Here is a 24852-nt window from a genome sequence, read left to right on the forward strand (position 1 = left end):
GAAAGGTTCCCAATGGCTAATCTTGGCATCGCTGTAAGAGTAATAAAATGCAAATAAAGACGTATAGCATAGACAGTAAAACCAGAGCATCAACAACAGTGCGATAGCTTGCAAACGGGCACACACAACGTGTAAATTTAGGCCTCTTGTGCATTTACCTCGGTCAGTGTTTTATTCAGATTTTGCAAATGCAAAAAGAGAAGAAAATGCAGTGATCTTATTTGCAATTGATTAAACGTCGCTGGGAATAAAACTCACTGCTATACTCAGAGGAACATGGCGTAAAATCTAAGCGCAGGTCGATTACCAGGGATTATTCAAATGCTAGAGTAGTCGCCGTCTTTTAAATGAAATACTGATGAGTACACCGAAAAACAGCAAGCAAATAAATAAATCAAACGCTCGAGTAAACTGAATAATTCAATGGCTTGCCGGAGACATATCCCTTACTCACCGTATTTTCCAGGAGTTGTAGCTGGTGTTCCTGCAGTTGTTCCTGGCGTTCCTGCTGTTGTACCCGGCGTACCTGCTGTTGTAGCTGGTGTTCCTGCAGTTGTAGCTGGTGTCCCCACAGTTGTAGCTGGTGTTCCAGCGGTTGTAGCTGGTGTTCCTGCAGTGGTAGCTGGTGTCCCTTCAGTTGGCGAGACTAAACAATAAGGTATCAATTTAGAAATCAGCTTGCACCATACACATCTCACTTACACTTTCTATTTGTAATAAGAGTTATAGTTCCAGAAAAAAAATCTTTTATTATTTCATATGTTTAAGCATAGTAACCTAATGGAAGAAAAGGTCAACCAGTTCAAATATTACAAATGTATTTTCATATTTCCACCAACAGGAAATTTTCTGTAATAAATAAACTAACCTTTAATGCAGACTTCAATGTTTACAGAAGACAACTGTACACTGGCACCCTCCTCATCTGGCACAACAACAAAGCTGACTTTGTCGCCGGCTTTGTTAAAGACCACCTCAACTGTTCCTGTTGTAAGGTCATACTCTTTGGCCTGAAATTAACCCATCATATTGCAAACACACTGACAAATGACACAGATATCATGTTACAAACAAGTTATACTCATAAAACAAGTATCTGACTTGTGCAGAAATCACACAAACTTTATTTATTTATCAGGTACACGATGAACAACGTTATAGCAATAACAATGCAGAAATTATATTGCTCTTTTCCAGTGGTAAAGACCTTACTGTATTCTAAATATGTGTTGCCAATCATAGAATCTTTCACTAAAGAATAAAATATTTTTTCCACAAGCGTGGTTTAGTTTTATCACAAAAGGCCAACCAAATAGATTTGTTTCCATACCTCTACTTCCTGATCACCATTCGTCAGTACAACACGGAGTTTGCCTGTTTTGTCGGTGTTGACGTCTACAGAGACACTCATTACTACTGGAGTCTCCTCCAGCTTGCTGGTATCCAAGGAAACTTCCAGCTTGTCAGTGACATCGACGGGCTGTTCGCCAGTTACATCCTGGGCTGGAGATTGTCCGTCAACCACAACGGAATACAGTTGGACATTGGTGCTGCCCAACGTGGTTGCTTCATCGGCACACTCTGTAACATTAAAAGGATGAAACTTTTATAAAACATGAATGCTTAAACTATGCAAAGTGTCATGATGGCTAATGTTGGCATCACTGTAGCCATAATAAACACCTGTTGGAGCAATGATAAACACCTGTTGGAGCAATGATAAACACCTGTTGGAGCAATAATAAACACCTCCTGTAGCAATAATAAACACCTGTTGCTCTAGTCAGAGACACATGAATTCAAACATCCAGTGCAGCAGTGGTAGAAGGGAATTTCAAGTTTTAGATGGCATATTACGTTTCCTAGGCCTTGGTGGAATATATCTATTACTCACGGTACACTGTAGGAGTTGTAGCTGGTGTTCCTGCAGTGGTAGCTGGTGTTCCTGCAGTGGTAGCTGGTGTTCCGGCAGTGGTAGCTGGTGTTCCTGCTGTTGTGGCTGGTGTTCCTGCAGTTGTGGCTGGTGTTCCTGCTGTTGTGGCTGGTGTTCCTGCTGTTGTGGCTGGTGTGCCTTCAGTTGGCGATACTGAATGGAAAGGTTTCAAATTGAAAATGATTTTGTACTGAATAGTATATCTTGAAGTCCTACTCTGGATATGTGTACTGTAATCAAGGTTAAAATTAAAGAAAGTTAGACTTTTTTCATAACTTTTCAATATGCTAACACAAAACAGTTGAAATATAGTTGAAATATAGTAGTCTGACAATGTCAAAGAATGAGGAAGTTGACAAGAAATTAATCTTCATGCGCTGATAAATTTAAGTCGTTCAAGAGGTAAACCTTTATTATTTTTGGTCTTACAATCACCTTTAAATGTAAATACAAAACACATCTCTTCTCTCCCTGTTATCTTTTCTTTTTTTAGCAAATTATGCCCAATCCAAGTAGCTGTATTTAATGTGTATTTACAGCAATAACTCCTTTGCTGCAACAAGCACGCTAACCTTTAAGGCAGACTTCAATGTCTACAGAAGACAACTGTACACTGGCACCCTCCTCATCTGGCTCAACTACAAAGCTGACTTTGTCGCCGGGTTTGTTAAACGTCACATCAACAGTACCGGTTGTAAGGTCAAACACTTTAACCTAAAATTACCAATAAAAATATATCACATACGCTAGTCATTCACACAGAGAAAGCAAGTAATTTACACCCAGAAAACGCATGCCCATCATTATCTTGAATACTCAGTTTAACATCTTTTATAACTACACGAACGTATAAAAATGAGTTTGTATTTACTTGAGATAGGTAGATTTCCTAACTCTAGGGTAGTGATTGCTTGAATAAACTTTTACACTAATGTACACTTTCACTTTTATCAATCTGGTTTATTTCGAATAACAACACTTCAATGATTGGGAAAGAAATTTTGCAACCCAACAGTCTAAAGAAAGACATATTTTTATTTACCTCTACTTCTTCATCATCATTAGTCAGTATAACACGGAGTTTGCCTGGTGTGTCGGTGTTGACGTCTACAGAGACAGTCATTACTACTGGTGTCTCCTCCAGCTTGCTCTCATCCAAGGTAACATCTAATCTGTCAGTGACATCGACGGGCTGATCGCCAGTCACATCCTGGTCAGGAGATTGTCCGTCAACCACAACAGAATACAGCTGGCCATTTGTGCTGTCCAACGGGGTTCCTTCTTCCGCACACTCTGTAAGATTAGAAAGATTAGGCCAAGGTCAAAAGTGAGGAAAAATGTGACAATATCTGCAGTCATTACTCATATTCTTTAAAGTTTAATGCATAAATCATCGAAAGGTTCCCAATGGCTAATCTTGGCATCGCTGTAAGAGTAATAAAATGCAAATAAAGACGTATAGCATAGACAGTAAAACCAGAGCATCAACAACAGTGCGATAGCTTGCAAACGGGCACACACAACGTGTAAATTTAGGCCTCTTGTGCATTTACCTCGGTCAGTGTTTTATTCAGATTTTGCAAATGCAAAAAGAGAAGAAAATGCAGTGATCTTATTTGCAATTGATTAAACGTCGCTGGGAATAAAACTCACTGCTATACTCAGAGGAACATGGCGTAAAATCTAAGCGCAGGTCGATTACCAGGGATTATTCAAATGCTAGAGTAGTCGCCGTCTTTTAAATGAAATACTGATGAGTACACCGAAAAACAGCAAGCAAATAAATAAATCAAACGCTCGAGTAAACTGAATAATTCAATGGCTTGCCGGAGACATATCCCTTACTCACCGTATTTTCCAGGAGTTGTAGCTGGTGTTCCTGCAGTTGTTCCTGGCGTTCCTGCTGTTGTACCCGGCGTACCTGCTGTTGTAGCTGGTGTTCCTGCAGTTGTAGCTGGTGTCCCCACAGTTGTAGCTGGTGTTCCAGCGGTTGTAGCTGGTGTTCCTGCAGTGGTAGCTGGTGTCCCTTCAGTTGGCGAGACTAAACAATAAGGTATCAATTTAGAAATCAGCTTGCACCATACACATCTCACTTACACTTTCTATTTGTAATAAGAGTTATAGTTCCAGAAAAAAAATCTTTTATTATTTCATATGTTTAAGCATAGTAACCTAATGGAAGTAAAGGTCAACCAGTTCAAATATTACAAATGTATTTTCATATTTCCACCAACAGGAAATTTTCTGTAATAAATAAACTAACCTTTAATGCAGACTTCAATGTTTACAGAAGACAACTGTACACTGGCACCCTCCTCATCTGGCACAACAACAAAGCTGACTTTGTCGCCGGCTTTGTTAAAGACCACCTCAACTGTTCCTGTTGTAAGGTCATACTCTTTGGCCTGAAATTAACCCATCATATTGCAAACACACTGACAAATGACACAGATATCATGTTACAAACAAGTTATACTCATAAAACAAGTATCTGACTTGTGCAGAAATCACACAAACTTTATTTATTTATCAGGTACACGATGAACAACGTTATAGCAATAACAATGCAGAAATTATATTGCTCTTTTCCAGTGGTAAAGACCTTACTGTATTCTAAATATGTGTTGCCAATCATAGAATCTTTCACTAAAGAATAAAATATTTTTTCCACAAGCGTGGTTTAGTTTTATCACAAAAGGCCAACCAAATAGATTTGTTTCCATACCTCTACTTCCTGATCACCATTCGTCAGTACAACACGGAGTTTGCCTGTTTTGTCGGTGTTGACGTCTACAGAGACACTCATTACTACTGGAGTCTCCTCCAGCTTGCTGGTATCCAAGGAAACTTCCAGCTTGTCAGTGACATCGACGGGCTGTTCGCCAGTTACATCCTGGGCTGGAGATTGTCCGTCAACCACAACGGAATACAGTTGGACATTGGTGCTGCCCAACGTGGTTGCTTCATCGGCACACTCTGTAACATTAAAAGGATGAAACTTTTATAAAACATGAATGCTTAAACTATGCAAAGTGTCATGATGGCTAATGTTGGCATCACTGTAGCCATAATAAACACCTGTTGGAGCAATGATAAACACCTGTTGGAGCAATGATAAACACCTGTTGGAGCAATAATAAACACCTCCTGTAGCAATAATAAACACCTGTTGCTCTAGTCAGAGACACATGAATTCAAACATCCAGTGCAGCAGTGGTAGAAGGGAATTTCAAGTTTTAGATGGCATATTACGTTTCCTAGGCCTTGGTGGAATATATCTATTACTCACGGTACACTGTAGGAGTTGTAGCTGGTGTTCCTGCAGTGGTAGCTGGTGTTCCTGCAGTGGTAGCTGGTGTTCCGGCAGTGGTAGCTGGTGTTCCTGCTGTTGTGGCTGGTGTTCCTGCAGTTGTGGCTGGTGTTCCTGCTGTTGTGGCTGGTGTTCCTGCTGTTGTGGCTGGTGTGCCTTCAGTTGGCGATACTGAATGGAAAGGTTTCAAATTGAAAATGATTTTGTACTGAATAGTATATCTTGAAGTCCTACTCTGGATATGTGTACTGTAATCAAGGTTAAAATTAAAGAAAGTTAGACTTTTTTCATAACTTTTCAATATGCTAACACAAAACAGTTGAAATATAGTTGAAATATAGTAGTCTGACAATGTCAAAGAATGAGGAAGTTGACAAGAAATTAATCTTCATGCGCTGATAAATTTAAGTCGTTCAAGAGGTAAACCTTTATTATTTTTGGTCTTACAATCACCTTTAAATGTAAATACAAAACACATCTCTTCTCTCCCTGTTATCTTTTCTTTTTTTAGCAAATTATGCCCAATCCAAGTAGCTGTATTTAATGTGTATTTACAGCAATAACTCCTTTGCTGCAACAAGCACGCTAACCTTTAAGGCAGACTTCAATGTCTACAGAAGACAACTGTACACTGGCACCCTCCTCATCTGGCTCAACTACAAAGCTGACTTTGTCGCCGGGTTTGTTAAACGTCACATCAACAGTACCGGTTGTAAGGTCAAACACTTTAACCTAAAATTACCAATAAAAATATATCACATACGCTAGTCATTCACACAGAGAAAGCAAGTAATTTACACCCAGAAAACGCATGCCCATCATTATCTTGAATACTCAGTTTAACATCTTTTATAACTACACGAACGTATAAAAATGAGTTTGTATTTACTTGAGATAGGTAGATTTCCTAACTCTAGGGTAGTGATTGCTTGAATAAACTTTTACACTAATGTACACTTTCACTTTTATCAATCTGGTTTATTTCGAATAACAACACTTCAATGATTGGGAAAGAAATTTTGCAACCCAACAGTCTAAAGAAAGACATATTTTTATTTACCTCTACTTCTTCATCATCATTAGTCAGTATAACACGGAGTTTGCCTGGTGTGTCGGTGTTGACGTCTACAGAGACAGTCATTACTACTGGTGTCTCCTCCAGCTTGCTCTCATCCAAGGTAACATCTAATCTGTCAGTTACATCGACGGGCTGATCGCCAGTCACATCCTGGTCAGGAGATTGTTCGTCAACCAAAACAGAATACAGCTGGACATTTGTGCTGTCCAACGGGGTTCCTTCTTCCGCACACTCTGTAAGATTAGAAAGATTAGGCCAAGGTCAAAAGTGAGGAAAAATGTGACAATATCTGCAGTCATTACTCATATTCTTTAAAGTTTAATGCATAAATCATCGAAAGGTTCCCAATGGCTAATCTTGGCATCGCTGTAAGAGTAATAAAATGCAAATAAAGACGTATAGCATAGACAGTAAAACCAGAGCATCAACAACAGTGCGATAGCTTGCAAACGGGCACACACAACGTGTAAATTTAGGCCTCTTGTGCATTTACCTCGGTCAGTGTTTTATTCAGATTTTGCAAATGCAAAAAGAGAAGAAAATGCAGTGATCTTTTTTGCAATTGATTAAACGTCGCTGGGAATAAAACTCACTGCTATACTCAGAGGAACATGGCGTAAAATCTAAGCGCAGGTCGATACCAGGGATTATTCAAATGCTAGAGTAGTCGCCGTCTTTTAAATGAAATACTGATGAGTACACCGAAAAACAGCAAGCAAATAAATAAATCAAACGCTCGAGTAAACTGAATAATTCAATGGCTTGCGGAGACATATCCCTTACTCACCGTATTTTCCAGGAGTTGTAGCTGGTGTTCCTGCAGTTGTTCCTGGCGTTCCTGCTGTTGTACCCGGCGTACCTGCTGTTGTAGCTGGTGTTCCTGCAGTTGTAGCTGGTGTCCCCACAGTTGTAGCTGGTGTTCCAGCGGTTGTAGCTGGTGTTCCTGCAGTGGTAGCTGGTGTCCCTTCAGTTGGCGAGACTAAACAATAGGTATCAATTTAGAAATCAGCTTGCACCATACACATCTCACTTACACTTTCTATTTGTAATAAGAGTTATAGTTCCAGAAAAAAAAATCTTTTATTATTCATATGTTTAAGCATAGTAACCTAATGGAAGAAAAGGTCAACCAGTTCAAATATTACAAATGTATTTTCATTATTTCCACCAACAGGAAATTTTCTGTAATAAATAAACTAACCTTTAATGCAGACTTCAATGTTTACAGAAGACAACTGTACACTGGCACCCTCCCTCATCTGGCACAACAACAAAGCTGACTTTGTCGCCGGCTTTGTTAAAGACCACCTCAACTGTTCCTGTTGTAAGGTCATACTCTTTGGCCTGAAATTAACCCATCATATTGCAAACACACTGACAAATGACACAGATATCATGTTACAAACAAGTTATACTCATAAAACAAGTATCTGACTTGTGCAGAAATCACACAAACTTTATTTATTTATCAGGTACACGATGAACAACGTTATAGCAATAACAATGCAGAAATTATATTGCTCTTTTCAGTGGTAAAGACCTTACTGTATTCTAAATATGTGTTGCCAATCATAGAATCTTTCACTAAAGAATAAAATATTTTTTCCACAAGCGTGGTTTAGTTTTATCACAAAAGGCCAACCAAATAGATTTGTTTCCATACCTCTACTTCCTGATCACCATTCGTCAGTTACAACACGGAGTTTGCCTGTTTTGTCGGTGTTGACGTCTACAGAGACACTCATTACTACTGGAGTCTCCTCCAGCTTGCTGGTATCCAAGGAAACTTCCAGCTTGTCAGTGACATCGACGGGCTGTTCGCCAGTTACATCCTGGGCTGGAGATTGTCCGTCAACCACAACGGAATACAGTTGGACATTGGTGCTGCCGCAACGTGGTTGCTTCATCGGCACACTCTGTAACATTAAAAGGATGAAACTTTTATAAAACATGAATGCTTAAACTATGCAAAGTGTCATGATGGCTAATGTTGGCATCACTGTAGCCATAATAAACACCTGTTTGGAGCATTGATAAACACCTGTTGAGCAATGATAAACACCTGTTGGAGCAATAATAAACACCTCCTGTAGCAATAATAAAACACCTGTTGCTCTAGTCAGAGACACATGAATTCAAACATCCAGTGCAGCAGTGGTAGAAGGGAATTTCAAGTTTTAGATGGCATATTACGTTTCCTAGGCCTTGGTGGAATATATCTATTACTCACGGTACACTGTAGGAGTTGTAGCTGGTGTTCCTGCAGTGGTAGCTGGTGTTCCTGCAGTGGTAGCTGGTGTTCCGGCAGTGGTAGCTGGTGTTCCTGCTGTTGTGGCTGGTGTTCCTGCAGTTGTGGCTGGTGTTCCTGCTGTTGTGGCTGGTGTTCCTGCTGTTGTGGCTGGTGTGCCTTCAGTTGGCGATACTGAATGGAAAGGTTTCAAATTGAAATGATTTTGTACTGAATAGTATATCTTGAAGTCCTACTCTGGATATGTGTACTGTAATCAAGGTTAAAATTAAAGAAAGTTAGACTTTTTTCATAACTTTTCAATATGCTAACACAAAACAGTTGAAATATAGTTGAAATATAGTAGTCTGACAATGTCAAAGATGAGGAAGTTGCAAGAAATTAATCTTCATGCGCTGATAAATTTAAGTCGTTCAAGAGGTAAACCTTTATTATTTTTGGTCTTACAATCACCTTTAAATGTAAATACAAAACACATCTCTTCTCTCCCTGTTATCTTTTCGTGAAACGTTTCTGACTTAGCAAATTATGCCCAATCCAAGTAGCTGTATTTAATGTGTATTTACAGCAATAACTCCTTTGCTGCAACAAGCACGCTAACCTTTAAGGCAGACTTCAATGTCTACAGAAGACAACTGTACACTGGCACCCTCCTCATCTGGCTCAACTACAAAGCTGACTTTGTCGCCGGTTTGTTAAACGTCACATCAACAGTACCGGTTGTAAGGTCAAACACTTTAACCTAAAATTACCAATAAAAATATATCACATACGCTAGTCCATTCACACAGAGAAAGCAAGTAATTTACACCCAGAAAACGCATGCCCTCATTATCTTGAATACTCAGTTTAACATCTTTTATAACTACACGAACGTATAAAAATGAGTTTGTATTTACTTGAGATAGGCAGATTCCTAACTCTAGGGTAGTGATTGCTTGAATAAACTTTTACACTAATGTACACTTTCACTTTTATCAATCTGGTTTATTCGAATAACAACACTTCAATGATTGGGAAAGAAATTTTGCACCCAACAGTCTAAAGAAAGACATATTTTTATTTACCTCTACTTCATCATCATCATTAGTCAGTATAACACGGAGTTTGCCTGGTGTGTCGGTGTTGACGTCTACAGAGACAGTCATTACTACTGGTGTCTCCTCAGCTTGCTCTCATCCAAGGTAACATCTAATCTGTCAGTGACATCGACGGGCTGATCGCCAGTCACATCCTGGTCAGGAGATTGTCCGTCAACCAAAACAGAATACAGCTGGACATTTGTGCTGTCCAACGGGGTTCCTTCTTCCGCACACTCTGTAAGATTAGAAAGATTAGGCCAAGGTCAAAAGTGAGGAAAAATGTGACAATATCTGCAGTCATTACTCATATTCTTTAAAGTTAATGCATAAATCATCGAAAGGTTCCCAATGGCTAATCTTGGCATCGCTGTAAGAGTAATAAAATGCAAATAAAGACGTATAGCATAGACAGTAAAACCAGAGCATCAACAACAGTGCGATAGCTTGCAAACGGGCACCCACAACCTGTAAATTTAGGCCTCTTGTGCATTTACCTCGGTCAGTGTTTTATTCAGATTTTGCAAATGCAAAAAGAGAAGAAAATGCAGTGATCTTATTTGCAATTGATTAAACGTCGCTGGGAATAAAACTCACTGCTATACTCAGAGGAACATGGCGTAAAATCTAAGCGCAGGTCGATTACCAGGGATTATTCAAATGCTAGAGTAGTCGCCGTCTTTTAATGAAATACTGATGAGTACACCGAAAAACAGCAAGCAAATAAATAAATCAAACGCTCGAGTAAACTGAATAATTCAATGGCTTGCCGGAGACATATCCCTTACTCACCGTATTTTCCAGGAGTTTGTAGCTGGTGTTCCTGCAGTTGTTCCTGGCGTTCCTGCTGTTGTACCCGGCGTACCTGCTGTTGTAGCTGGTGTTCCTGCAGTTGTAGCTGGTGTCCCCACAGTTGTAGCTGGTGTTCCAGCGGTTGTAGCTGGTGTTCCTGCAGTGGTAGCTGGTGTCCCTTCAGTTGGCGAGACTAAACAATAAGGTATCAATTTAGAAATCAGCTTGCACCATACACATCTCACTTACACTTTCTGTTTGTAATAAGAGTTATAGTTCCAGAAAAAAAATCTTTTATTATTTCATATGTTTAAGCATAGTAACCTAATGGAAGAAAAGGTCAACCAGTTCAAATATTACAAATGTATTTTCATATTTCCACAACAGGAAATTTTCTGTAATAAATAAACTAACCTTTAATGCAGACTTCAATGTTTACAGAAGACAACTGTACACTGGCACCATACTCATCTGGCACAACAACAAAGCTGACTTTGTCGCCGGCTTTGTTAAAGACCACCTCAACTGTTCCTGTTGTAAGGTCATACTCTTTGGCCTGAAATTAACCCATCATATTGCAAACACACTGACAAAAGACACAGATATCATGTTACAAACAAGTTATACTCATAAAACAAGTATCTGACTTGTGCAGAAATCACACAAACTTTATTTATTTATCAGGTACACGATGAACAACGTTATAGCAATAACAATGCAGAAATTATATTGCTCTTTTCCAGTGGTAAAGACCTTACTGTATTCTAAATATGTGTTGCCAATCATAGAATCTTTCCACTAAAGAATAAAATATTTTTTTTCCACAAGCGTGGTTTAGTTTTATCACAAAAGGCCAACCAAATAGATTTGTTTCCATACCTCTACTTCCTGATCACCATTCGTCAGTACAACACGGAGTTTGCCTGTTTTGTCGGTGTTGACGTCTACAGAGACACTCATTACTACTGGAGTCTCCTCCAGCTTGCTGGTATCCAAGGAAACTTCCAGCTTGTCAGTGACATCGACGGGCTGTTCGCCAGTTACATCCTGGGCTGGAGATTGTCCGTCAACCACAACGGAATACAGTTGGACATTGGTGCTGCCCAACGTGGTTGCTTCATCGGCACACTCTGTAACATTAAAAGGATGAAACTTTTATAAAACATGAATGCTTAAACTATGCAAAGTGTCATGATGGCTAATGTTGGCATCACTGTAGCCATAATAAAACACCTGTTGGAGCAATGATAAACACCTGTTGGAGCAATGATAAACACCTGTTGGAGCAATAATAAACACCTCCTGTAGCAATAATAAACACCTGTTGCTCTAGTCAGAGACACATGAATCAAACATCCAGTGCAGCAGTGGTAGAAGGGAATTTCAAGTTTTAGATGGCATATTACGTTTCCTAGGCCTTGGTGGAATATATCTATTACTCACGGTACACTGTAGGAGTTGTAGCTGGTGTTCCTGCAGTGGTAGCTGGTGTTCCTGCAGTGGTAGCTGGTGTTCCGGCAGTGGTAGCTGGTGTTCCTGCTGTTGTGGCTGGTGTTCCTGCAGTTGTGGCTGGTGTTCCTGCTGTTGTGGCTGGTGTTCCTGCTGTTGTGGCTGGTGTGCCTTCAGTTGGCGATACTGAATGGAAAGGTTTCAAATTGAAATTGATTTTGTACTGAATAGTATATCTTGAAGTCCTACTCTGGATATGTGTACTGTAATCAAGGTTAAAATTAAAGAAAGTTAGACTTTTTTCATAACTTTTCAATATGCTAACACAAAACAGTTGAAATATAGTTGAAATATAGTAGTCTGACAATGTCAAAGAATGAGGAAGTTGACAAGAAATTAATCTTCATGCGCTGATAAATTTAAGTCGTTCAAGAGGTAAACCTTTTATTATTTTTGGTCTTACAATCACCTTTAAATGTAAATACAAAACACATCTCTTCTCTCCCTGTTATCTTTTCGGAAACGTTTCTGACTTAGCAAATTATGCCCAATCCAAGTAGCTGTATTAATGTGTATTTACAGCAATAACTCCTTTGCTGCAACAAGCACGCTAACCTTTAAGGCAGACTTCAATGTCTACAGAAGACAACTGTACACTGGCACCCTCCTCATCTGGCTCAACTACAAAGCTGACTTTGTCGCCGGGTTTGTTAAACGTCACATCAACAGTACCGGTTGTAAGGTCAAACACTTTAACCTAAAATTACCATAAAAATATATCACATACGCTAGTCATTCACACAGAGAAAGCAAGTAATTTACACCCAGAAAACGCATGCCCATCATTATCTTGAATACTCAGTTTAACATCTTTTATAACTACACGAACGTATAAAAAATGAGTTTGTATTTACTTGAGATAGGCAGATTTCCTAACTCTAGGGTAGTGATTGCTTGAATAAACTTTTACACTAATGTACACTTTCACTTTTATCAATCTGGTTTATTTCGAATAACAACACTTCAATGATTGGGAAAGAAATTTTGCAACCCAACAGTCTAAAGAAAGACATATTTTTATTTACCTCTACTTCTTCATCATCATTAGTCAGTATAACACGGAGTTTGCCTGGTGTGTCGGTGTTGACGTCTACAGAGACAGTCATTACTACTGGTGTCTCTTCCAGCTTGCTCTCATCCAAGGTAACATCTAATCTGTCAGTGGACATCGACGGGCTGATCGCCAGTCACATCCTGGTCAGGAGATTGTCCGTCAACCAAAACAGAATACAGCTGGACATTTGTGCTGTCCAACGGGGTTCCTTCTTCCGCACACTCTGTAAGATTAGAAAGATTAGGCCAAGGTCAAAAGTGAGGAAAAATGTGACAATATCTGCAGTCATTACTCATATTCTTAAAGTTTAATGCATAAACCATCGAAAGGTTCCCAATGGCTAATCTTGGCATCGCTGTAAGAGTAATAAATGCAAATAAAGACGTATAGCATAGACAGTAAAACCAGAGCATCAACAACAGTGCGATAGCTTGCAAACGGCACACACAACCTGTAAATTTAGGCCTCTTGTGCATTTACCTCGGTCAGTGTTTTATTCAGATTTTGCAAATGCAAAAGAGAGAAAATGCAGTGATCTTATTTGCAATTGATTAAACGTCGCTGGAATAAAACTCACTGCTATACTCAGAGGAACATGGCGTAAATCTAAGCGCAGGTCGATTACCAGGGATTATTCAAATGCTAGAGTAGTCGCGTCTTTTAAATGAAATACTGATGAGTACACCGAAAAACAGCAAGCAAATAAATAAATCAAACGCTCGAGTAAACTGAATAATTCAATGGCTTGCCGGAGACATATCCCTTACTCACCGTATTTTCCAGGAGTTGTAGCTGGTGTTCCTGCAGTTGTTTCCTGGCGTTCCTGCTGTTGTACCCGGCGTACTGCTGTTGTTGCTGGTGTTCCTGCAGTTGTAGCTGGTGTCCCCACAGTTGTAGCTGGTGTTCCAGCGGTTGTAGCTGGTGTTCCTGTAGTGGTAGCTGGTGTCCCTTCAGTTGGCGAGACTAAACAATAAGGTATCAATTTAGAAATCAGCTTTGCACCATACACATCTCAACTTACACTTTCTGTTTGTAATAAGAGTTATAGTTCCAGAAAAAAAAATCTTTTATTATTTCATATGTTTAAGCATAGTAACCTAATGGAAGAAAAGGTCAACCAGTTCAAATATTACAAATGTATTTTCATATTTCCACCAACAGGAATTTTCTGTAATAAATAAACTAACCTTTAATGCAGACTTCAATGTTTACAGAAGACAACTGTACACTGGCACCATACTTCATCTGGCACAACAACAAAGCTGACTTTGTCGCCGGCTTTGTTAAAGACCACCTCAACTGTTCCTGTTGTAAGGTCATACTCTTTGGCCTGAAATTAACCATCATATTGCAAACACACTGACAAATGACACAGATATCATGTTACAAACAAGTTATACTCATAAAACAAGTATCTGACTTGTGCAGAAATCACACAAAATTTATTTATTTATCAGGTACACGATGAACAACGTTATAGCAATAACAATGCAGAAATTATATTGCTCTTTTCCAGTGTAAAGACCTTACGTATTCTAAATATGTGTTGCCAATCATAGACTCTTTCACTAAAGAATAAAATATTTTTTCCACAAGCGTGGTTTAGTTTTATCACAAAAGGCCAACCAAATAGATTTGTTTCCATACCTCTACTTCCTGATCACATTCGTCAGACAACACGGAGTTTGCTGTTTTGTCGGTGTTGACGTCTACAGAGACACTCATTACTACTGGAGTCTCCTCCAGCTTGCTGGTATCAAGGAAACTTCCAGCTTGTCAGTGACATCGACGGGCTGTTTCGCAGTTACATCCTGGGCTGGAGATTGTCCGTCAACCACAACGGAATACAGTTGGACATTGGTGCAGCCCAACGTGGTTGCTTCATCGGCACACCTCTGTAACATTAAAAGGATGAAACTTTTATAAAACATGAATGCTTAAACTATGCAAAGTGTCATGATGGCTAATGTTGGCATCACTGTAGCCATAATAAAACACCTGTTGGAGCAATGATAAACCACCTGTTGGAGCAATGATAAACACCTGTTGGAGCAATAATAACACCCTCCTGTAGCAATAATAAACACCTGTTGCTCTAGTCAGAGACACATGAATTCAAACATCCAGTGCAGCAGTGGTAGAAGGGAATTTCAAGTTTTAGATGGCATATTACGTTTCCTAGGCCTTGGTGGAAATATTCTATTACTCACGGTACACTGTAGGAGTTGTAGGCTGGTGTTCTGCCGTGGGTAGCTGGTGTTCCTGCAGTGGTAGCTGGTGTTCCGGCAGTGGTAGCTGGTGTTCCTGCTGTTGTGGCTGGTGTTCCTGCAGTTGTGGCTGGTGTTCCTGCTGTTGTGGCTGGTGTTCCTGCTGTTGTGGCTGGTGTGCCTTCAGTTGGCGATACTGAATGGAAAGGTTTCAAATTGAAAATGATTTTGTACTGAATAGTATATCTTGAAGTCCTACTCTGGATATGTGTACTGTAATCAAGGTTAAAATTAAAGAAAGTTAGACTTTTTTCATAAACTTTCAATATGCTAACACAAAACAGTTGAAATATAGTTGAAATATAGTAGTCTGACAATGTCAAAGAATGAGGAAGTTGACAAGAAATTAATCTTCATGCGCTGATAAATTTAAGTCGTTCAAGAGGTAAAACCTTTATTATTTTTGGTCTTACAATCACCTTTAAATGTAAATACAAAACACATCTCTTCTCTCCCAGTTATCTTTTCGGAAACGTTTCTGACTTAGCAAATTATGCCCAATCCAAGTAGCTGTATTTAATGTGTATTTACAGCAATAACTCCTTTGCTGCAACAAGCACGCTAACCTTTAAGGCAGACTTCAATGTCTACAGAAGACAACTGTACACTGGCACCCCTCCTCATCTGGCTCAACTACAAAGCTGACTTTGTCGCCGGGTTTGTTAAACGTCACATCAACAGTACCGGTTGTAAGGTCAAACACTTTAACCTAAAATTACCAATAAAAATATATCACATACGCTAGTCATTCACACAGAGAAAGCAAGTAATTTACACCCAGAAAACGCATGCCCATCATTATCTTGAATACTCAGTTTAACATCTTTTATAACTACACGGAACGTATAAAAATGAGTTTTGTATTTACTTGAGATAGGCAGATTTCTAACTCTAGGGTAGTGATTGCTTGAATAAAACTTTTACACTAATGTACACTTTCACTTTTATCAATCTGGTTTATTTCGAATAACAACACCTTCAATGATTGGGAAAGAAATTTTGCAACCCAACAGTCTAAAGAAAGACATATTTTTATTTACCTCTACTTCTTCATCATCATTAGTCAGTATAACACGGAGTTTGCCTGGTGTGGTCGGTGTTGACGTCTACAGAGGTCATTACTACTGGTGTCTCCTCCAGCTTGCTCTCATCCAAGGTAACATCTAATCTGTCAGTGACATCGACGGGCTGATCGCCAGTCACATCCTGGTCAGGAGATTGTCCGTCAACCAAAACAGAATACAGCTGGACATTTGTGCTGTCCAACGGGGTTCCTTCTTCCGCACACTCTGTAAGATTAGAAAGATTAGGCCAAGGTCAAAAGTGAGGAAAAATGTGACAATATCTGCAGTCATTACTCATATTCTTTAAAGTTTAATGCATAAACCATCGAAAGGTTCCCAATGGCTAATCTTGGCATCGCTGTAAGAGTAATAAAATGCAAATAAAGACGTATAGCATAGACAGTAAAACCAGAGCATCAACAACAGTGCGATAGCTTGCAAACGGGCACACACAACGTGTAAATTTAGGCCTCTTGTGCATTTACCTCGGTCAGTGTTTTATTCAGATTTTGCAAATGCAAAAAGAGAAGAAAATGCAGTGATCTTATTTGCAATTGATTAAACGTCGCTGGGAATAAAACTCACTGCTATACTCAGAGGAACATGGCGTAAAATCTAAGCGCAGGTCGATTACCAGGGATTATTCAAATGCTAGAGTAGTCGCCGTCTTTTAAATGAAATACTGATGAGTACACCGAAAAACAGCAAGCAAATAAATAAATCAAACGCTCGAGTAAACTGAATAATTCAATGGCTTGCCGGAGACATATCCCTTACTCACCGTATTTTCCAGGAGTTGTAGCTGGTGTTCCTGCAGTTGTTCCTGGCGTTCCTGCTGTTGTACCCGGCGTACCTGCTGTTGTAGCTGGTGTTCCTGCAGTTGTAGCTGGTGTCCCCACAGTTGTAGCTGGTGTTCCAGCGGTTGTAGCTGGTGTTCCTGCAGTGGTAGCTGGTGTCCCTTCAGTTGGCGAGACTAAACAATAAGGTATCAATTTAGAAATCAGCTTGCACCATACACATCTCACTTACACTTTCTGTTTGTAATAAGAGTTATAGTTCCAGAAAAAAAATCTTTTATTATTTCATATGTTTAAGCATAGTAACCTAATGGAAGAAAAGGTCAACCAGTTCAAATATTACAAATGTATTTTCATATTTCCACCAACAGGAAATTTTCTGTAATAAATAAACTAACCTTTAATGCAGACTTCAATGTTTACAGAAGACAACTGTACACTGGCACCCTCCTCATCTGGCACAACAACAAAGCTGACTTTGTCGCCGGCTTTGTTAAAGACCACCTCAACTGTTCCTGTTGTAAGGTCATACTCTTTGGCCTGAAATTAACCCATCATATTGCAAACACACTGACAAATGACACAGATATCATGTTACAAACAAGTTATACTCATAAAACAAGTATCTGACTTGTGCAGAAATCACACAAACTTTATTCATTTATCAGGTACACGATGAACAACGTTATAGCAATAACAATGCAGAAATTATATTGCTCTTTTCCAGTGGTAAAGACCTTACTGTATTCTAAATATGTGTTGCCAATCATAGAATCTTTCACTAAAGAATAAAATATTTTTTTCCACAAGCGTGGTTTAGTTTTATCACAAAAGGCCAACCAAATAGATTTGTTTCCATACCTCTACTTCCTGATCACCATTCGTCAGTACAACACGGAGTTTGCCTGTTTTGTCGGTGTTGACGTCTACAGAGACACTCATTACTACTGGAGTCTCCTCCAGCTTGCTGGTATCCAAGGAAACTTCCAGCTTGTCAGTGACATCGACGGGCTGATCGCCAGTTACATCCTGGGCTGGAGATTGTCCGTCAACCACAACGGAATACAGTTGGACATTGGTGCTGCCCAACGTGGTTGCTTCATCGGCACACTCTGTAACATTAAAAGGATGAAACTTTTATAAAACATGAATGCTTAAACTATGCAAAGTGTCATGATGGCTAATGTTGGCATCACTGTAGCCATAATAAACACCTGTTGGAGCAATGATAAACACCTGTTGGAGCAATGATAAACACCTGTTGGAGCAATAATAAACACCTCCTGTAGCAATAATAAACACCTGTTGCTCTAGTCAGAGACACATGAATTCAAACATCCAGTGCAGCAGTGGTAGAAGGGAATTTCAAGTTTTAGATGGCATATTACGTTTCCTAGGCCTTGGTGGAATATATCTATTACTCACGGTACACTGTAGGAGTTGTAGCTGGTGTTCCTGCAGTGGTAGCTGGTGTTCCTGCAGTGGTAGCTGGTGTTCCGGCAGTGGTAGCTGGTGTTCCTGCTGTTGTGGCTGGTGTTCCTGCAGTTGTGGCTGGTGTTCCTGCTGTTGTGGCTGGTGTTCCTGCTGTTGTGGCTGGTGTGCCTTCAGTTGGCGATACTGAATGGAAAGGTTTCAAATTGAAAATGATTTTGTACTGAATAGTATATCTTGAAGTCCTACTCTGGATATGTGTACTGTAATCAAGGTTAAAATTAAAGAAAGTTAGACTTTTTTCATAACTTTTCAATATGCTAACACAAAACAGTTGAAATATAGTTGAAATATAGTAGTCTGACAATGTCAAAGAATGAGGAAGTTGACAAGAAATTAATCTTCATGCGCTGATAAATTTAAGTCGTTCAAGAGGTAAACCTTTATTATTTTTGGTCTTACAATCACCTTTAAATGTAAATACAAAACACATCTCTTCTCTCCCTGTTATCTTTTCGGAAACGTTTCTGACTTAGCAAATTATGCCCAATCCAAGTAGCTGTATTTAATGTGTATTTACAGCAATAACTCCTTTGCTGCAACAAGCACGCTAACCTTTAAGGCAGACTTCAATGTCTACAGAAGACAACTGTACACTGGCACCCTCCTCATCTGGCTCAACTACAAAGCTGACTTTGTCGCCGGGTTTGTTAAACGTCACATCAACAGTACCGGTTGTAAGGTCAAACACTTTAACCTAAAATTACCAATAAAAATATATCACATACGCTAGTCATTCACACAGAGAAAGCAAGTAATTTACACCCAGAAAACGCATGCCCATCATTATCTTGAATACTCAGTTTAACATCTTTTATAACTACACGAACGTATAAAAATGAGTTTGTATTTACTTGAGATAGGCAGATTTCCTAACTCTAGGGTAGTGATTGCTTGAATAAACTTTTACACTAATGTACACTTTCACTTTTATCAATCTGGTTTATTTCGAATAACAACACTTCAATGATTGGGAAAGAATTTTGCAACCCAACAGTCTAAAGAAAGACATATTTTTATTTACCTCTACTTCTTCATCATCATTAGTCAGTATAACACGGAGTTTGCCTGGTGTGTCGGTGTTGACGTCTACAGAGACAGTCATTACTACTGGTGTCTCCTCCAGCTTGCTCTCATCCAAGGTAACATCTAATCTGTCAGTGACATCGACGGGCTGATCGCCAGTCACATCCTGGTCAGGAGATTGTCCGTCAACCAAACAGAATACAGCTGGACATTTGTGCTGTCCAACGGGGTTCCTTCTTCCGCACACTCTGTAAGATTAGAAAGGATTAGGCCAAGGTCAAAGTGAGGAAAAATGTGACAATATCTGCAGTCATTACTCATATTCTTTAAAGTTTAATGCATAAATCATCGAAAGGTTCCCAATGGCTAATCTTGGCATCGCTGTAAGAGTAATAAAATGCAAATAAAGACGTATAGCATAGACAGTAAAACCCAGAGCATCAACAACAGTGCGATAGCCTGCAAACGGGCACACACAACCTGTAAATTTAGGCCTCTTGTGCATTTACCTCGGTCAGTGTTTTATTCAGATTTTGCAAATGCAAAAAGAGAAGAACTTTACACAGCTGTAGAACCATGGTTTAGGCAGAAATAGCTCAAAAATGCAGTGATCTTTTTTGTAATTGATTAAACGTCGCTGGTAAATAAAACCAACTGCTATACTCAAGAGATCATGGCGTAAAATTTAAGCGCTGGTCGATTACCATGGATTATTCGAATGCTAGAGTGCACAAAATTATTCAATAGCTTACGTGAGACATATCCTTTTCTCACCGTATTTTCAGGAGTTGTAGCTGGTGTTCCTGCAGTTGTCCCTGGCGTTCCTACAGTGCTCTCGGGCGTTCCTGCAGTTGTAGCTGGTGTTCCTGCTGTTGTGGATGGTGGCTCTGAGATTGAGGATAAATAAATACAAATTGATCAAAGATAAGCAAGTCGAGTCTACCTTCTTTGGATGAACCTTTGTATCGCCGTTTATAAAAAGACAATATATTTGCCATAGCTATGTGAGATATACTTATGATACGAGACATTTTTAAATGCCTCTAATATATGGTAACTTTTGAGTCCGATAAGGAAAACTGAAGGAGTATAGCATTATACACCAATCGTTTAAACTAGATCTGTATGCAAGCGTGTGGATTTCAAGTAATTTTTGCACACCGATGATAGCTTCTGCTTCAGTGTCCATTTTTTCAAGATATCAGTACGTTTGTAAGAGTCGGTAAGCAGCAGAATGTTGCTGGTAATGTATCATACTTTGTGTGCGGTGACATTTTAAAAAGTTGGTGAATTCTATGTCTCTTATTATTACAACTACTATTGACAAATGGTAAATGACAAAAGCAAGAATGGTTTAATTATTTCAATCCTACGGCTTACACCGTTTTAACAAAACTGAGCACAAATTGAAGATAACAACTGCTGCTTTTAGAATGGCGTCTTCAAGCAAGGCACTAGCACTAGTGTAGGAAAAAAATGTTTCGAAAGTCATCAAGTTGTTGTTCGTTGAGTGCGACAATCTACGTGTATATCTATGTTTCCATGTATATCTATAACAAATCCTCAGTCCTATGACGACGATGAGTTTTTATATGTGTGCACAAAAATATTGTCTTTTTGTGATAGGACGAATCCATGCCGCCAAGGTACTCCCACCACTAAAGTATCATGCTAAAGACACCAGACATGACACCCCACCTAGGCACATTATACTAATATGTGATATTATACTGGGAAAACCAGACATATTTCCTTGCTGTAACCTTTTAGAGCTGAGCGCCAAGCGAGCGAGCCAACAACAATCACCATTTTTAAAGTTTACAGTATGACCCAACCCGGGTTTGATCCGAAGGCCTGCCGACTTCAAAGCGGACGCTCTAACAATTAGGCCACCGAAGAGATCAAAAAATGCGTAGAATTTCTTTGCGGTGCAATGTCGCTGATTACAATTTCTAAGATTATATGTTAAGTTACAAGAGACATCAACTAAAAGATAACAGAGGCACATAACCAAATCGTGTATTGCACAGGAAAGCAGATAACACACATACTAGTAATTATGTAGGTTCTTTAGAAAAGGTTGTCTGAGCATATTTTGCATAGATATTCATGATTATAATGTAGTGTGGAAAACATCAGTGAATTAGGAAGCTATGCGAGTATGTGGACGTATCTTTGCACGTGGATTACTGGAAATGTTTATCTCACTCGTTTACAGAAATGTTTATCTCACACGTTTACAGAAATGTTTATCTCACACGTTTTACAGAAATTGTTATCTCACACGTTTACAGAAATTGTTATCTCACACGTTTACAGAAATTGTTATCTCACACGTTTACAGGAATTGTTATCTCACACGTTTTACAGAAATGTTTACCTCACACGTCCTAAATTATGTTCACCTCACACGTTTATAGAAATGAATACCCCACACGCTTACAGAAGTATTTATCGCTCACGCTTACTGAACTCTTTTTTCGCGTTTACAGAAATGTTTACCCCGAAAAGGAACTATTTACCACTCACGTTTACAGGAAAATTTATCTGGCACGTTTACAGAAAACTTTACCTGGCACGTTTACAGAAAAGTTTATCTCACACGTTGACAGAAAACTTTACCTGGCACGTTTACAGAAAAGTTTATCTCACACGTTGACAGAAAACTTTACCTGGCACGTTTACAGAAAAGTTTATCTCACACGTTGACAGAAAAGCTTTCTCACTCGCTTACAAAACTGTTTATGTCACACGTTTAAAGATTTCTCTTTTTAAATTACAGCTTTTAGGGTTTACTGTCACATAATCTCCAAAAACGGAGAAAACTGAGATTTCTTTTAGAAAAGGTTAATCGCGAATTGCAGGAAAAAGAAACAAAAATGAAACCCTATTGTAACCAACAGGGCAAGGCACGTCTTATAGCTTGTGTCCGTTTGTTCCCAGTTATTTTAAAAATGATTTAAGTAATCATCATCGACGACGTGTTTGTTAACATATTTCTGGAGATTCATCGTTGCTTTTATCATATGTATACTCAAGATTTCTTTTTACTCTTATGACGGTAGTCAGGTCTATGAGTGGACGAAACTGGAGGGCTCGGAGGAAAACACTGCCTCGCACTAGATACCTAAGAAGACTTATTTTTAATCCAAGTCGAAGCCGAGAGATGGACTCTAAGAGATGAACTCGTTGGTCACGTGCCAAGCAGTCGCAAGGGGCCAACGCTCAGTCGCACCCAGCCAGCGCTCTAACTACCCAAGCCTTTGTACATACATTCGTACAAGGTTGACATATTAATAGCATTAATATACCAGCTTGTTGTAATTTGGCTTTGAATTTATTAACTTACAGGACACACTGGTGGAGGACAGTGGAGTGCCCGCGGTAAACCACAAACCTCTGGAAGATACTGACGAACTTTCCACACGTGGCGCACGGATAGGCACACCATATTGGTAGAATACAACGGTGAGACAGCACTCTGTCAACTACTTACTGCCGTCAAACCACTTAAGCAGTAAAACCGGAGGAAATTTAAAATTTGCCATCCATAATATCCTAATTTGAAGCTGAGTATATGCCCATTTTGCATTATTGTGGAATTATCTATTAATAACTATTATTAATAATTCTATTACAATTTAAACCAAAATAACACTTTTGCTTTGGCATCTTTACGGTTCTGGAATTAAACGAATCACAAAACACACGTTCTCCGCATGGTTTCTTTTCCTTGACGACTGAACTGCACAAAACAGTATAATGACAAAACTCACCAGAGCATCCCTGGACACTAACAGTTATGTCTTGTGTAGGGTATATCCTTACTACCGAGGCTATAAAAGGCACCACTGTAAATCGTTGTTCATCATTGGAGTCTGGTGAAAACTGAAAAGGAACAGACATCGTGCCATATACGAACTGACAATTTAAAAGCGTCGCCAGTAAGAAATAAAAACAAGTGAAGTTAAAATTAAATATTGGGTGTACCCGTTTCATTAATTCTTTTTTGACAATTATATCGCACTTCATTAGCGTATACTGCAGTATTTCCAGAGAGTAATATACACAATATTAATGTCCAATAGAGCAAGGGGTATCACAAACCACAAGTGTCTAACGTTTTCAAAGTACATGTCATAATTCTCGCTGTAATTAGTTTACAAAAGATGACCTGCAATAGCTATATATATGACCCTTCTCCTATTAAGAAAAGGGTTTAGCAATCCCATTTGAGAAATTTATATTTTGCGCTAAATATGCAAGGTTCATTTATGGATCACGCTGTTTTCTTCAAGTTAACCTATGGTCTTACAAAATGAACGTGGGCACCAGGGGGCCTAAGCCTAATTAGGCTATAAATCACCAAGATCTCGATCGCAGTCTAAGCTTATAATCGACGCCTCATACTTGAAGGGATGCGATACTTGTAACTTTCAATCAGAATTTACAATCGCGTCGACTTTGTTGAAAATATAATTAACGTTAAGTGCAATTGCTTGCAGTAGGTTGACTGTTAGTTAATACTTTTCGACTCGGTTTGCAAAGATGTCCAATATGATTGCCTCTTAAAGAAGATACGAGAATTTTCTCACATGATGTTGTTGTTGTCAGCTGCTAAATCATCACGACACAAGAAAAAAAATTGAAAGGTACGTTGTCCATTTACACAGGCAGCCTTCATGTACTTTATGCCTTCATGTGAAAAAACTTAAGGCACAATCAATCAGATTGAAAAAATAATTAAGTATTCAACATTAAACTTCTACAGTAGTTCGGACATAAAAAGATATTAACTAGAGTAGATCACACCTTGTCCTTGTGATAATGCTAATGAAACAAGGGAAGAACATTTTGTTAGCCAGACATGTATAATATCCTCACCCTAAACACATACTGTTCCGCAAATAGATCTGTCTTTTGTCCTGGAAAGTGTACCTACCTCTCCGTTTGGCGCCTCCTCTCCGTCGATCTTGCCTTGGTACGGTTCCCACGATTCGACAGATTTTTATACTGTATGGTAAATGTACCACTTGTCTTTACTGTCACAGAGTATACGAAAAACAACTCGCCAAAGTCAAGCTCAAGAAAATCACTCTGTCCTGGACTATACGGGTTCTGTTCGGGTTGTCCGACATCAGAGGGATTAGCGTTGGTGACGGAAAGATCGGCCTCGCAATCTGATGAACAAAAATTTTTTTAAA

The 24852-nt window shown here is 39.1% G+C and overlaps 1 protein-coding gene and 1 long non-coding RNA gene across 2 annotated transcripts in view; both read right to left on the minus strand.

The window, feature by feature from the left end:
- Window positions 1-8228, minus strand: part of LOC135478100 (mucin-19-like) — a 32994-nt gene extending 24766 nt beyond the window's left edge. Inside the window, exons 1-15 of the mRNA XM_064758371.1 lie at window positions 8002-8228; window positions 7523-7665; window positions 7109-7300; window positions 6304-6554; window positions 5834-5975; window positions 5223-5414; window positions 4659-4909; window positions 4197-4338; window positions 3783-3974; window positions 2976-3226; window positions 2506-2647; window positions 1895-2086; window positions 1331-1581; window positions 869-1010; window positions 455-646 (exon numbers count right to left, since the gene is read on the minus strand). Coding sequence (XP_064614441.1) covers window positions 455-646; window positions 869-1010; window positions 1331-1581; window positions 1895-2086; window positions 2506-2647; window positions 2976-3226; window positions 3783-3974; window positions 4197-4338; window positions 4659-4909; window positions 5223-5414; window positions 5834-5975; window positions 6304-6554; window positions 7109-7300; window positions 7523-7665; window positions 8002-8228 — 2902 coding nt within the window. The remainder of the gene's footprint in view (window positions 1-454; window positions 647-868; window positions 1011-1330; window positions 1582-1894; window positions 2087-2505; window positions 2648-2975; window positions 3227-3782; window positions 3975-4196; window positions 4339-4658; window positions 4910-5222; window positions 5415-5833; window positions 5976-6303; window positions 6555-7108; window positions 7301-7522; window positions 7666-8001) is intronic.
- A 7048-nt stretch (window positions 8229-15276) lies between these two features.
- LOC135477617 (uncharacterized) lies at window positions 15277-16362 on the minus strand. Its single transcript, XR_010445219.1, has 3 exons — window positions 16311-16362; window positions 15837-15979; window positions 15277-15406 (listed from the first exon to the last, which is right to left on the minus strand). It is a non-coding gene; the product is annotated as an uncharacterized LOC135477617 (long non-coding RNA).
- Between the last annotated feature and the right edge of the window lie 8490 nt (window positions 16363-24852).

Source organism: Liolophura sinensis, chromosome 11, assembly GCF_032854445.1.
Source record: "Liolophura sinensis isolate JHLJ2023 chromosome 11, CUHK_Ljap_v2, whole genome shotgun sequence".
Lineage (NCBI taxonomy): Eukaryota > Metazoa > Mollusca > Polyplacophora > Chitonida > Chitonidae > Liolophura > Liolophura sinensis.